The sequence below is a fragment of the Semicossyphus pulcher genome, unplaced genomic scaffold (genome assembly GCF_022749685.1).
Source record: "Semicossyphus pulcher isolate SPU_LCO1_2020_fin unplaced genomic scaffold, fSemPul1.0.p SCAF_14, whole genome shotgun sequence".
Lineage (NCBI taxonomy): Eukaryota > Metazoa > Chordata > Actinopteri > Labriformes > Labridae > Semicossyphus > Semicossyphus pulcher.
The window spans coordinates 3,082,775-3,098,544 of record NW_027211648.1 but is presented as its reverse complement, the minus strand read 5'-3'; the positions used below and the strand labels follow the sequence as shown (position 1 = coordinate 3,098,544).

General features: G+C 42.3%; 1 protein-coding gene across 9 annotated transcripts in view; it reads right to left on the bottom strand.

The window, feature by feature from the left end:
• The window catches only part of smoc1 (SPARC related modular calcium binding 1), a 57,646-nt gene extending 42,335 nt beyond the window's left edge, over window positions 1-15,311 (bottom strand). For all 9 annotated transcript variants that reach the window (XM_069661499.1, XM_069661500.1, XM_069661501.1 and 6 more), the window contains exon 1: window positions 14,967-15,311. In XM_069661499.1, the coding sequence (XP_069517600.1) occupies window positions 14,967-15,056 (90 nt within the window). In that variant the 5' untranslated portion in view covers window positions 15,057-15,311. The remainder of the gene's footprint in view (window positions 1-14,966) is intronic.
• Window positions 15,312-15,770: the final 459 nt, after the last annotated feature.

The following is a 15,770-nucleotide window of genomic DNA, read 5'->3' as shown; positions in this document are numbered from 1 at the left end:
GACCGCCTCTACCACTGAGCCACAGCCCCCCATTAAGCTTAGCTTAGCATAAAGACATAGAAATGGAGGGAAACAGCTAGCCTAGCTCTGTCCAAAGGTGACAGGATCCACCTGCAGCATCTCTGAGGCTCACTGCTCTTTTTATTTTAATTTAATCCGAACAAAAGTGTGACTTGTTTTCTCTTTTTCTAAGGATGAAACAAAGTGGATATAAAGTGTTAAAGAGTCAGCTTGCGAGGTGCTGGTGGACACATGTTTTTACCTTTGGACGGCGCCATGCTCGCTGTCTCTCTTTGCTTTCAGTCTTTATACAGGGCTAACTGGCAGCTGGCTGTAGTTTCTTATTTCAAACACAGATAAAGGTGGTATCAATCTTCTCATACTATAACTCTCGTCAATAAAGAGGAGAAGCGTGTTTCCCTAAAGGTCAAACTATTCCTGTTAATGGCTGTTGGCGAGTTACTAATGAAAGCCTCATGCTTATATACTGTATGTAACTTAAATTAAACACGAATACATCACTTTCATAACACTAAATTGCTTGTGTGCAGCAAAACTTGCCAAAGAACTGTTTCATATCAAAACAGCGCGAGGCAGAAGGATCTAAATGAATGGCTGAGGAGAAGTGAAGCCCCCTGCAGAGAGTATCAGATAGCTGACAGTAAACTAAACCCTATCTAATCTCACTCGCTGACTCAGACTGCTCTGTGTCACAGCCACCTCAGGTCTGTGTCTTTGGGACTGCTGCTTTACATGAGTTCATCACGACAATAAATATACAAGTGGTTCACATTTGACTACAACTAAAATAAAGCTGACTCACTCCAGCCGTGAACTAAACTGAGCCTGGACGACTCGGTGACAGAAAAACAACTCTCTAAAGCAGCAGATGAGGGAGCTTTGTGTTTTTAGCTCCACACAGTCATTTGCAGACAATCAGCAAAGCAGTTAACAACTTTCTTACACTTTTCTGTGGTTTCCAGCTCAACAAGCGCTGCATCTCAAGTGCCCTGATGTGGTAAACTCCACCCAGCTGGTGACTCAATGAGGCTAACACTTAGCGCTCTGCAACAGATAGTGTCATCCAGTGCCACATTTTTGACGTGTCAATAGTTGTGCAACAATAATACAGCGCCTACATTAGTATTTTTGCCATTTCTTTGAGAAGCTACAGATGCTTCATAACTCTCAGATCCATGCAGCATGTTTGATGCATTTGTTCCGGTTTCTGCAGAACGCTCTTTCATTTGCAGCGCGTTTCCGTCGTTGCATTTGTTGTTGAATTTGCATCGTTTCTTCTAATTGAAGCTGTTTGGGCTGTTGCAGCGCGTTTGCCTTTGTCAGCCGCTGTAAGAATCAGAACAACTTAAAGCTAATTTAAGTTTTGCAAGTTATGTTCTAGCTTTTGAGGTTTTTATTTCAGAACAAATAAAAAAAGGAATACACACACAACTACCTCCTGCAGCCAAGCGCACGTTTCTGTCACATTTTACTCTGCAAGTAACCTAGCAACGACCAAAAGAGGGGAAGCCTGAGCTCTCTGTTGCAAAAAGAATGAATGAAGTTTCTTATTTTAGATGGTTTGAATTGAATTTTATTCACTAGGATAGCATCTCCTTTTCAAGGGGGTCCCAACAGAAATCAAGCTCACAACATAACATCGACAAACAAATGAACATTAAAAAATCAAAAAATGTGACAATACAAAAACAAATGACTCTTGGCCGGGAGGTCCGTTTCCAAAGAGCTAAAATAAACTGTAACGTTGCTCTTCAGTCACTGTCTCACCCTCGTCTGTGGGACAGCATCCAGCTGCTACAGTGTGAGCCAGGATAACAGGACCTGCTATTATCTCCTGAGGGAAAACAGCCCCTTCTGTTTGACCAATAATGAACCTCCCATTATCATAACTAATCAGAATAATACAGACTAACATGTTAGTGAAGAAGCTGTTGTTGGATCTTCATGGGAACAAACGATTCTCAAAATAGCTTTAATTAGCTGAACCTGTGCGGAGAAACTCGCCCTTACTCTCTTCCTGCTGCAAAGCTTCAATAGTGCATGAGTTGGCTAAAGCACAAAATAACATAATGGAGTTTTGAATGCACCGCTCACAGAACAATAACAATCCTCTTTAATTCAAGAAGAAGAAATATATAAATAGCTCACAAAGAGACAGCTCAGGTATAAAACAAGGCCATGATCTCCTCCTCTGCCCGATGGCCCACCAGAGAGATGAAGTTAAAGATGAGCTGAAGGTAAAACACCGGGGGAGTTACACGATGCGGTTTGGTACTGATATCCTGACCGGGAAACAATGAGCGCTGAGATCTCACATTTAACAAGCCAAATTCCCTTAAACACACACATCTGAGCCAGAAGCACACAGAGCCCTGAGCTCTCTCTCTCTCTCCACCTCTCATAAAATCAGTGAAATGCAACCCCCATTGTGCAACCATTACAGCATTAGCGAACTGCTCTTTTTTTAGCATCACTGGCAGAGAATCTGTGCCGGAGCCTCAGCAGTGGAAAAAGAAGAATAAATATGAGTCAAAAATAATCATTTTTATGTATGTAAACTTATAGAGCTGATGGAGGAGAGAGCAGGCCACGTGAGACAGAACAAAGGTAGTAAATAAACAAACCTGTGGATTACGTCTCGTACAGTAAATGTAATTAAGTTGAACCTTCCAGCTGGCTTATTGTGCGTTGTGTTGAGCTCATTTCTTTGGACAGATATAAGTTATAACCATGTAACACAATATAAAAAGTCAATACAGTTTTCATCTTTATAACACTAAACAGCTATTGCCTGAGTAGGAATCAGGCCTACAGAATTTTATGTCCACGGCATTCAGCTGACATGTTTCATTACTCTAATAGAGCCACTTAAAGCGCTGGTTTTGCCACTGACAGATTGTTATTCTTAGTTTCTAACAACATAATGGAAGGATCCCTACAGAGATAGACCTTTTGTTAAACAGTCAAATGCCTTTTTGGAACAAGCAGCACCCTTTATATCGCTCTCTTCAAAGCCAGCAGACCTCATTGATAAAAACAGTAATTTAACCTCACAGAACAAAAGAGTTGCGGGTCTACTTGCTGATCGGGTCTGTTTTGCCCGGCCGGGTCGGGTCCGACATAACTCCGTTCGGACCCTAGCTTTCAAATAATAGACGGGTCCAGCATTTCTCGGTTCTGCGCGGGTCCGGGTCCCAGCTTTAAAATAAAGTGAAGACCTCTATATTTGACACGCCTGCGTCTGGACAGAGCGCTCCAATGTTATTTAAGCTGCATTCTCCTCTAGCCGCGTATGGTGCGCGGGAAGCGGGCGTAATACGTGAGTCATTTTCTGCTGCTCCGTTAGTTTTACGTCAGGTCTTTTTTTCCCCACTGCTGTGCGCCAGTGAAGCGTAGAAAGCCACTGACTGCTATGTAAATACACGCCCACAACCAAGGAATCCATGTTAAACGATGTGATGTCTTCATTTTGGCCAACTTGGATTTTAGTTTCCTATTGAAGTTATTGATCGGCTCGATGAGCAGGCAAGATTAATTTCAAAGAGCAATGAATATGTACATTTCCTCAACATCTGTGTAAACCAATCTTATTCATTCATTCTCATTTGACTTCTACTTCTGACATGAATACAGAATTTGTGCACAAAGTTGTCTTCTTCTACTGTTTCCGGCAGACTGGACACTTTTTGGCGTCACTGCCGCCCCTATTTATGGCCAGGAATCGCGACTACCATCGGCTAACTTTGAGACTCATCTTTGCTGTAGTCACAGCCGGTGTATACTGCAAAATAGATGCTGCAGTCACACCTACGTGTCGCGCACGTTCGTCTGACACTACAGTGTCGGTGTAGATTACCAGTTAGCGTTGTAGCCACTACAGCCCGTTTAATGGCTGCTGGCTGAAGCGAACTACTGGAGCAATCTCAAAACGTGTTGTCATTTAGACCCCAAAATATGCAGAATTACTTTTTAATTGTTGCTTCACAGTAAAATCCCATTGTTAATTCTATTTTTCAGGGACATTGGTGGTTGTCACAGAGTTGTCAGGGAGTTGACGCTAATGTTTGAAGACATGACATCCTCCACTTCACTCGGTTGAAGCTGTGACCCTGACGTGACCCCACAGAGGATGGTTTAATCAGATCCTGTTCTGTGGAAAAACCTGTCTGTTCTATTTAACTAACAGCATCCTGCACCTTGACATGGATGACATCACTGCTTCAGACAAAAAAGGGCTGCATGCACAGATGGAGATTCATTACCAGTCTGGCTTCATCTGTGTTTGTGTGTGTGAACGACAATAACGTGTGATGGGCTCATTATCCCCTCTGGGCATGACAACAAACCATGCAACAACACCAAAACATACATAAATACATACATATATGGCACATGTGATGCATCCTTGTGTCATTAATCACCGGGCGGTTTTGGCATCCTCCCACCAGCCAACAAGTGGATTAATCAAAAAGAGGAAAAGGAGAATTAAAGTGAGCTAACCACAGAGCTAACAAGCCAATGAAAGTGGCCCACCAAAGTCAGGGCTAATTGTGTGCTGTTGTGTGCTTTTAACAGGCCTGGTAATCACTTTTGTCGGATAATTAGCATCTAGTTTTCAGGAAATCTATAAAGCGAATGCCATCACTCATGCTGTTTCCATTAAAACACTTTACCTAACCGTGGTATAAAAGAATAGAGGAGAAAATTAAACCGGGATGTTTGAAATGCTGAGCCCTCCTCCTCCTTATTCCTTTTAAATACTAGTTAACATTGTCCTGAAATAGAAGCTGTAATATCTCATTCTCAAAGTAACCTTTGAAAACCTTTAAAACAAAGTTCTGACATGTTGTGAACTGACGAGCACGAAAGGAGCTGGACAGCTTTCACACAGGAGGTGCAGAGTGCGTGCCAGTCTCAGCAGGAGAGCTTCAAACACTGAAGTGAACTCCTCTACTTCACTTCTAATTTGACCTATTTTTGCAATCGCTGACCTTTTTCAGGCAAAGCAGTTTTTTAAGGTTGACTTGTGGAGAAAGTACAGAGCAGTAAAGTCAGGACGGATCGAGACGTGAACCCTCACTTTCAAAGTAACAACTTTTCTTTCATCTCTCTCACTGGCTCAATCTACAAAGAGATGAAGGACTACAAAGGCCTGAGCTTCCCCTACAAAAACGAAAGCTTCAGTCTTTCTGTAACTCGCCTGAAAACATCAGGCAGTCTTTTCTTTATTAACACTTTATCGTTAACAATGCTTTCTTAGTTTTACGTTGGTTTTAACCCTGAATTAACATGTTTCGGTCTCTTGGCGAGAGCACAAACCAACTGTGAACCAGAGCATGCGAGTCGAGCGTCAGATGGATGCAAAGCAGAACAAATCATTTAAAAAGTTTGAGGCGTGCGTTGCCTTTTCTTCCGCTCTGTCCTTCTCTAACTTCACTCTGATGGCGCTCATACTGTAAATGTAATGCATGCCTGATTAAGAAAGTATTAAACATTGGCTGCTGTGAGCTCTACAAAGGAGTTATAAAGCACTTTCATTAGGACACTGAGAAGTCTTACAGCTGTAGCGTTCCTGAAGGTGATGCTAATGTGGTATGTTAAAATTCAACGCATATCCAGCAGACACAGAGCGTCATTAGCTTTTACTTTTTTTTTTTCTCGGCACCTACAGATTTTAAAGTGATAATGTCCAAGATTTTAATTTAAATAAATGTCTGTTAAGTCACTATCTATTACCGAATGAGGTAACACAATGGTGATTGAGCCTATGGCCCACTGATGAAAGCCTTTGCAGTATTACAGACTGTGTGTCTGTGGCTACATTCTTGGAAACGGTCCCAAGCAGCGCCCAGTTAGTGACACGTTTTCCATCAGCCAGCAGTGGTTGGTCTGCCAGAGAGGGTAGGCGGAGCTAAGCGGCTGCTTTTCCGCTCTCTGCAAGTGTTGCGAGTAAACAGTAATCTACTATGGCTGAACAAACAAAGAAAAGATGGATGACTACAGATACAACTTCAACAAGAAGTGAAAATCCAAAGAAAATGAAACAAACTCGACGCTCAGATGAAGCAAACAGTCTGAAAAGGAAAGCGACCGTCAGCCAGGAAAATCAAGAGTTACAACCGGAGCCAACCGTGGACGTCACACATGCAGCACTGTCTGGATATCTGGGAAGTGTGCTCACGCAATTACCGTTTATCGCCACAGGTGCCGCCAAAGAGAACGAAACTGAGATCTTCGAGATTACAACTTTAATCTTAATCACTCAATATTTTTGCTCTGTTGTTGGTCTCCACCACCTCCATAGGGAAATATCTGGCTCTTAAGCTGCTAAATGTTCCACTATCTTCACCAGTGTGTTGCTAACTGCGTCTGTAGGAGAGGTAGAATCTCCACAATGCTGATAAGAGAAGCGAGACTGAACCAACTGAAACCAAAAAGACACTAAAATGCTTCATGTAATTGGCTGGAACCGCTGAGTTCTCAATGGATTCCCTACTACAAGGGAGCTTCACATTTTTCATGCTCTTTTGATTCATCGTTAATCTAGAAATATTTAATTAGCAGCTTTAATGTTCTGTTAGTTATACAGCCCAGCAGATTTATTACATCTGACACAGATTTGACTTAAAATAATTTCACAGCATGCTTAAATCAGATTTCCTCTGGAGCTCACGGCCAGGAGATTAAAAACAAGATTAATAAGAAGTCTGACTTCCTTGTGTGACTTTTGAAGTGGTGTAAAGAAATCACAATGAAAGTGCGAGTAAGGAGGGAGAGGGGAGGTGTTCTTCCTTTTCGGAAATGGCTCTAAATCTCATTAACAACATTCCTTGTTTGTCGCTAATGCTACATCCTGGCTACAGAACAGTCAGCTGTCTCTGCTGTTCCCAGGAAGTGTGTGTCTTATTGCGCTGCATTACTTAAGCTGAGACCACACACCCACTCGTATCAAAGGAAACGATTAAATATGTGGCAGAGCAGAGGCTAATCTGCTGAGCTAGTTTGATAGGAAAGAGGAAGTGTTCCTGCCGTCCTGATGATCTGAAGGATTACAAAGAGCCATAACTCTTTCAACAGGCAGTGTTCCTCTCAAACCAGAGCTGGTGCATGAACAACACGCTGAATTTACATAAAGCAAGTTCCCATGGTGGACTAGATAATTACGTAAATGTAAACGCACTCCATAAAGCACCACTATCAGGGGGATCTGCAGAGGAAAAGGGGCTGAGTGGGGCGGCAGTGATCCGTACGCGGAGCTGAAATCACAGAGCCGGACTCTGACTGCGTTTCATTACACTGATTAGAAAGACCCAAAATTGAGCATGAAATGCGTTTGCTGATTACTCAGTTATCAGAGGGAATCGACATATGTAAGCAATTTGATAGCTCTCTGGTGCAGCCATCTGCCAGTGTCATGTGATGTATAAGGGGAGCCTAGGTGTCTGGTCATGTCAGGCATTGGTCTGTGGATCTGTTTAAATGACGTTTTTAAGGAAAAGCAAATCAGTTCTTTGACATTTTAATGGAATTCAGTGGTTATTTAGGATTCTAAGGTTGTCATTTAATTTCCTAGCGTGCCCTATTTCCCTCAACTCGTCTCAATTATTCTAATTCAGTTAGATTCCCTACATTTTCCAGGATGCCTCCAACAACTCCAGCAGAATAGACTTGATCACCGAGGTCTGGACAAAATTTCATGGCAATCCGTCCAACACTTGTCGAGACATTTCACTAAAAACCCATGATGTCAGTCTTATAGTGGCACTAGAGGAAAAGTCAGGAGGCTACCAAAGTCAATAGATCCTTCATCTGAATATCATGAACTGGAATTTCACAGCAATCTATCAGTTAGAGGAATGTTACTAAGTAAGACGTTATTCTAAAACCAATGATGTCAGCCTTATGGTGGCTCTTGAGAGAAGTCACAAGATGACCAAAGTTAGTATGGTTCATCTTCTGAGGATCATGAATGTTTGACTAAATTTCACAGCAATCAATCCAATCGTTGTCAAGACATTTCACTCAAAAAAGTCAGTCTTCTGGTGGCTCTAAAGGAAAGGTCAGGAGATGACCTAAGACTATAGACTGGCTGACCAATGTGGGGTTCATCCTCTGAGGACCATGAATGTCTGAACAACATTTAATGGCAATCCCTCAAACGCTTCACTAAAACACGTCATTATCGTAGCACTAAAGGAAAAGTCAGACGCTCACTAAAATCTATAGACTTTAACTTCTGAGGACCATGAATGTCTGGAGAGAATTTCATGGCAATCAATTCATTAGTTGTTGGAATGTTTCAGTAAAACCAATGTTGCAGCCTTAAGGTGGCACTGGGGGAAGTCAGGAAATGACCAAAGTCAGAGGGCTTCATCCTCTGAGGATCATGAATGTCTGTATAGCATTTTATTGAAATCCTACCAACTTTCACCTTGACTTCACTTGAAAAGACAATAATGTCAACTCTGTGGTGGCTCTAGAGAAATGACCTAATGAGTAGACCTCATCCAATGAGGACCACGAATGTCTAAACAACATTTAGAAGCAATCCTTCCAACAGTTGCCAGGACATTTCACTAAAACCGATGATGTCCACTTTATGGTGACAGGAGGGGAAAGGTCAACTCTTCAGACTTCATCCTCATGAAGGGGATCATGAATATCTGGACAAAATATAATTATAATCCATCCAACGGTTTGCTTGACCATCAGTTAATTTTAAAAAACATACTCTTAAACTTACAAGAGAGTTACTGTGAATTTGAATGGTCCCCAGAGGCTATAATGAACCATCAGGAAACATCCAAATGTTACAACTGATTGCCATGAAATTAGTTGATGGTCCTCAGAGGTTAAAGAGTTTGCTTATACTAAGGAACATGAAAGCATTATCTCCGCTTGCATGTACAATATGTAATAATGTAAAAAGATGGTTGTGGAGCGAGTTCATGATCTTCAGAAGAAGAACCCTCGTGACCTTCCCTCGTCCATTATCAAAAGCACAATTTGAAGCGAGAACAAAGGCCCTCAGAGAAGGAACAACATACATATGAATGATTTTGCATCAATATTCAGAATCACACCGCTGTATAACAAAAGAGCCCAAACCTCAAGCTTCATCACCACTGCCTGGGTTTAGGGATTTTTCCTGTAAGTGCTTAATCAGAACCTGCTGCTGAACAAAAAGTCACGTTAATCTGCAAGGTTTGTGTTTCATGACTTCTCCTCACAGAACACGGTGATGCCAAACTATGACCTTATCACTTTGCCAGGAATGTTTTCCCCCATAAAGACTAAATGGAGAAATGAGCACGGCACATCTGCGCGATTATTGTCAACAGTTCTTATTTTATGCATCCCAGTGGTTTGATGAGACGGGGTGGAAACTCTGTCCTCCTTTATCTCTCTTGCCTCATTTCTTGTCAACGCCATAAACATGCTGTTTCATACAGGAACAGAAATGCACACGATTGCTCCGACTCAAAACACTTTATAAACTTTCTCATTTTCATCGAAGCCCTTTGTAGTTATATTTTAGGAACACGTTACACAGTAACAGTTGCCTGCATTCCTCCTAATGGCCAGTAGGGGGCGACTCCACTGGTTAATAAGAGAAGTCTGATTGTATAGAAGTCTATGAGAAAATAGTCATTTTCACCAAGAATTTTCTTTATGAATTTAAGGTATTTAAAATCTTTTTTAATACATGATGTCCATGTTGTAAATTTAAAGTAAAATACCTATAAAGCAGGCTTTGCTTTAATGCATGGCTACCAGAGGTGTAGTAATCCACTTCCACCCTCTCGTCCAAATATGGTCACTCCTGGCTTTAAAAAAAAACCTAACTACCATATTGCCAAACGAGAGGCTTCAAATCATCGTCCACAACTAACTAATGATGCGGCTGAGGCGACATCCACTTCTATATAAAGTCTATGTTTGCCATCAGTGGCAAAATGAGCATCCCACAATACATCGATCTTTGCTTCACTCGTGGGGAGGTTAGATTACAGAACATAACAGCTGCACCACTGAAACATTGTATACCAAGTAAGTCAGATTGACATTATAATTGATCAGACTTCAGATTGAAGTCAAATATCAGATACAACACAAACCACAGATGATTTAGTTCTGTAACTGTAACAAAGGGTTCATTATTAAGCAGACAAATAGTTATGTAGTATTTCCTATAGGCCTACTTTACTTAGACTCAATGACTCAATATATAAAGCGATTAAAAATGGCGACCATGTCTCAGTTTCAGCAGCAGTGTGGGTGCCCGTCTGGCAAACACTTATATGTTATTGTTCAGCCCTGCAGTTAATTTTGTTATACCCTGTCTCAGTATTTGATTGCAACTTTCTCCTTTAGTTGAGTACGTACTGTATTTTATAATGTACATATTATTCTATTTGTATGCATAATGTTGTTAAATTACTGTTGTAGTTTCTTTTAGTCCGGCTTCATGCGCCGTTCAAACAGAAGAAGATGATTCTTAAGTTTCCTCTGGGTGTCTTTTCCCTCGTTTGGAGATCTGTTAGAAACCTTTCTTGTTAAGGTGAGCTGGTTTGTTGGCCGTGGGCCTTTTCACGTTGACTGTGTGTGGCTCACACTGTCCTCACTTCTTTGCCCTTTACCTTATCTGACTTGTTCTGCAGAGCTCTCATTTGAACAGCTGTCCAAAGTACTGACAAACACATTCCCGACACATTGCAGGAATGGTTCGGATTCCTTAAAAGTTCAGTCCATTTGTTGCATTTCTTCATCATTGTTTTATTGAGCTTCTGTCACGTCTGCTGGCTGCAGAGCGGCAGCAGCAACACAGAGCTGATGGGTGTAAGACGCTTCTGATTAAAGGAATTCACCCAGTACTGATTTCTATTAATGCTACATTTCCAGTGTCCAGTTGCCAAATACTTTCAACGTAAAAGCTTTTGTTTTGCTGTTTGATTCGGTTTCTGTCACCCTGCCTAATTTATGTCCGATTCCTGATTTCTTTCATTTCCCGAAATGTCCTTTGACGTAAAAGAGCTGACGTCGTTTTTAGGGTTGGTTATTGGAGCCCGGTAAAAGGAAAGAAAAAATGAGGAGGAAAGTTTTTTGCATTTCAAGAATTAAGTCAAAATGTCGAGAATAAGCTGCGACACCTTTTCGAGAAACAAAAACATCTTCCTTCTCCTTCTTTGTCCTCAGGTCTGCCCAAACGCTCTTCAGTACCTTTACCTGTGTCTTCTAAGTGATGGGAGGATATTTCGCTGAGAGTAATGAAAATATTCAGCCGACATGATTTCTCCACATACGTGAAAATGATGTCCCTGTAAGGATTCACTAGATACTGGATGTTTTGCACCAGTCAAACTTATTTGGGCTGAATTTGACTTAAAATATCACAAATTCTTAAAGACAGTAAAAGTTTAAGTTTTCTCTCTGAGTTGAAGAAAGGAGCCCAGTTCCTGACCTCCATTCCTTTGTGCACTGTAAGCATAATAAAGACTCATTAGCTGACCGTACGGCGCTCACACACCAGCACCTGCACCCATACGCTGCATGCATCAACACGTGCGGCCCACTCACACCTGCACCGAAGCTGTGATCTACCTCACACCAATAAAAAGGCTTTCCTGCGTTTGAACCGCGGCTCTGCTTTCCAGAGCTGGAGGTATGCAGTCTTGGCTGCTCCGTCGCTCAGGCCTGGCTGTTTATGTTTGTTTTCCAATGAGTTTATGAGTCTTCACTGATGCCGTCATCGGAGTATGCAGGTCGGCTGCTCATCCCTGGCACTAACAGGGTGATTAGATGAAGGGGATAATGGATAGATGTGTAACAGTTGATGACATCCTGTTTTAAGCCCTAATTTCTAAATACGTCGTCCTGGGAAACCGATTTCTTACTGAGGAAGCCTAAAAGCACAACCTGCCCTGTGAGACTGATCAGTCCTGGTGCTTAAGACCAGGAAACCTGCAAAACATCTTGTTGCAGACATTAACAGCTGCAATTAGATGTTAACATAAATCATCATAATACTAACCGATTTAAAATCGTGCACGTAAGGAGAAACTTCGCTCATATTCGTCTCCTCAATCTCAGACATCAGATGTAAAGACTGCAGAGGTGCTATAACTTCATGTAGTCATTATCTGATGTGAGAAAAAACCAAGGCAGATCGCTAAACACGTCTTCATAAGAAATATCAATCCTCAGGGAGAAACTGAGGTGAGATTTCACCTGTCAGTTTGAATATCTAACAACAGCAGTGTGCTAGCTAACGTTAGCCTCATGGCTAAAATGTTTACACTTGCTTGGCATCACCGTCAGCAGTACAGTCTGCTTGTAGACTTCTCCCTCATTAGCTATTTTTGTCAGGCTTGGGGAGTGCTTATGTAATCATCCAGAATTTAAATCCTAAATATAAAACATGTTATAAATGATGGCAGCAGCCCTGATGAGTCTGCAAGCTGGTCAGGAGATGTTCAGTCACAGACTAAGGTCATAGTCCAGAGTCCTCTCCAGGTTGTCCAGGAGGGAATCAGATATAGATATAGAAAAAGTTTTTTCTAAACCATCATCACACATCCTTATGATCACTGCAGTCCTTCCCTTCCTCCAGCAATACACATGCTGCTAAAGCAAGAAAGGACAGATTCAAGACATCTGACCTGCACGCTACGAACTGTCTCTGTTAGCATCCCAATTACTTGTTTCACCCAGTTTTAAGAAATGTCTTCTTCTTGCATCATAGAATCTTTGGGGAACTGAGAAAGGGGCGATGCTATGCAGCAAAGTGAGCTCAGTCCTTCACTCCTGATATCAGCGTGGAGAGTGGGGGTGTGATTCTGGTATTAGCTGTGAGCAATGTCAGAAGTATCTGTGGTGTGAGTGGGGGTGTGCAGGAGGCCGATTCAGACCAGGAGGATGACTTTAAAACAGAGAGAGGTTTAACTTTATGGGGATTAACATGATTGAGATGCAACGACTCCTCACCAAACCTCAGACCTTTTTGTAGCATTTTATTCCCCCTCTCCTGAAAACTTTTGTCTCTAGTGTTGACTTTTAGAGAACTTCTGTTCACCAAACCTTCAGCATTTGTTGCCGACAGTCTTGAAAAGCTTTTGTGTCTTTTTAGTCGACTTTTCGAGGACTAAGAAGCAGCCTTGTTTTCCAAAATCGACATCACCCTGTATTTTGGAGTTGATCCAGTGTGGTTTTGAAAGGGTTTCCTAAGGCCGAGGGTGATAGAGTTTCTCAGCCTGCGGAGGAGCATGAAATCCTTTAACTAAAGCTCAAACAGGAAGAAAAAAGAACGGCAGTTTAACCGCAACAAGACAGCTCCAAAAATATCACCTTTCTTCCGATTTCCTAAACCTCGTGTTATCCTGTGCGGCTAACCACAGATCTGCCACACAAACACACAACACACACCAAACTCAACACACACTTTTCCCTTTTGGGCGAGTATAGTAAAAACTATTACAAACAGGGAAACAAAGACGTGATTACGCAAACTCAAAATTCACTATGACCCTTTCCACAGAGCCATCTTGTGTGAGGGGGGGGGGGGTTCAAAGATGTTGTGAAATAGCTCCAATATGTGAAAGAGTTTTAAATATTCACCCTCCTTCCTCCCCTACTCTGACCACAAATATTACACAGCATCTGTGAAACAATGCCGCTCCCCATCACTCATTCCCCTCTCTCCGCCTGGACACACAGTGCCAGGGGTGTTTGTGAAAAAGCTTCAACAAGAGGGGAACAAATAAAGCAGTGTGCGAGAAAGAGAAAAGATTTAGAGACACGACGGAGACAAAGATCCGTCGGAGAGAAACTGAAGGAGTAACAGCAGGAGGCTGTGGTGGAGGAGACGCAGGTTAAACTCTGGTCAGTGAACAGAGTAACCTTCACTCATGTTCCATATCCTGCTTGTAATATTGCTTTTGAATTAAAAATGCAGAACAAATGGTAAACACATCGTATGCAGGTGGGGTCAGCATTCCTAACAGAAACAGAGGTCCAGTTTTTTTCTCTAATGAATCAATACGATCCTGAGCTGCAGCGAGTAATCGATCTGTTGTCAAGTATTACATTAATCAGTTTGTGTAGTCTTTAACTCTGAAGATGTCCTGTTTTCTTTCCTCCTCTTTGACAGTAAACTGCACATCTTTGGGTCGTGGGCGAAACAAAACATTTAAGGACGTTTTTGGACACATGGACATTTATCACCGTTTTTTACATATTATAGACAAAACAACAAATCAGTTACTCAAGATAAAAGAAAGATGAGTCTACAGTAAGAATAATCGTTAGCTGGAAGTTTAAGGAGGAAGTCTGGAAAGTACAGCCATGGACAGCTGAAATGTCCTTCTTCTAAAGGCGACTGATCACTAAATGCTAAATAATAAATGCCTAATGGGCCTTGAAACGTCCTTTAAAGTTAGTCAGAGTCTGTGGCTTCCTGAAATGCTGCATTATGCTTCAAAACATCTGAAAGCAAACAAGCTGTACATATATCCTGTCATCACTCCTAATGCAGCAGCAGGATTTCCTTTCTTGACAAGTCAATCAGCGATGAACTCCGTTTAGAAGCCGAATGTATTCACGTCTCACGCTGGTAACACGTTAGTTTTCAGACCTCGAGTTTCACTTTGGAAAGTGCTTCAATTTGACAGCAGTTGTTGACTTTATTGATTACTTTGTAGGACTTCAGTAGGACTCGTACCTCTCTCTCTTTACACGCACTCTGCACCCAAACGAAGCTATGAATAGTCCAAATGAATTACAGTAACACTGTTATACCCAACACGTGTTTATACATCTATTGGTCTCCAGTCAAGATAGTTATTGTTACATGTTATTTTAAAGTGATGCGTAATCGCATACATTACGCACATTTGGCACGCTAATTCTGCCTGTACAATGAACCAGCAGACACACAGGTATGCACTCACCCGTGAGCCAGGCTTCTGCGCGGAGACTTGCGGCAGGTAAGGCGCCATAAAGTGAGTAAAGGTGAAGATCAGGAAACTTGACAATAACATAATTGATGATCGACGCGCGCAGCAGAGCAGGGAGCGGCAGGTAGAGTCTGTGTGTCCGTCTGTCACACTGATGATCAACAGGTCCAATAAAATAACAGCCTCCAGAAACCTTCACTCTACTTTCCTGTCAGTTATTTTCCTCTGTCTACTTCTCCAACAACTATTCACATAGTGCCACGCGAGGGGAGAGAGCTCATGACGCGGCGGTGACCATGGTGATTCGCTTTTTATCCACTGCGGGAGGATCAGCTGTTCATCGCGGCTGCCACAGGTTGAGTCGCGCCTGTATCCATTGCAACTTCATTTAAAAGCAGAGGAGGGGTGAAGCAGCACTGACAGACACTCCGACTGTCCAATAGCATCAGGGGGAGGGCCTTAAAGCCACGCCCACTCCTGCCTGATCTGCTCCACAGGAGGAGAAAAGTCTGCTGTGGTCAGTCAGAGGAGAGGAGCAGGAGACTCAGCAGCTGCAGGGACACTCGGTGTATTATCAGCAGTCTTTATGAAGTGGCACAAAGGCCGAGTGATTGTGAAGTCACATTTTAGCTTCTCGTCTCCATTCAGAGACTCAGAGAGCTCTAAAGAGAGCTCTAAAGAGCCCAGTATCCTGCTGCCGTGACATTTAGCCTGCGTACTTGGCTCACAATGGAAAACATCTATTGAGGAAAGTCAATAGCTGTCACAAGCACTGCAGGGGGCAGGCCTGTGTGTGTG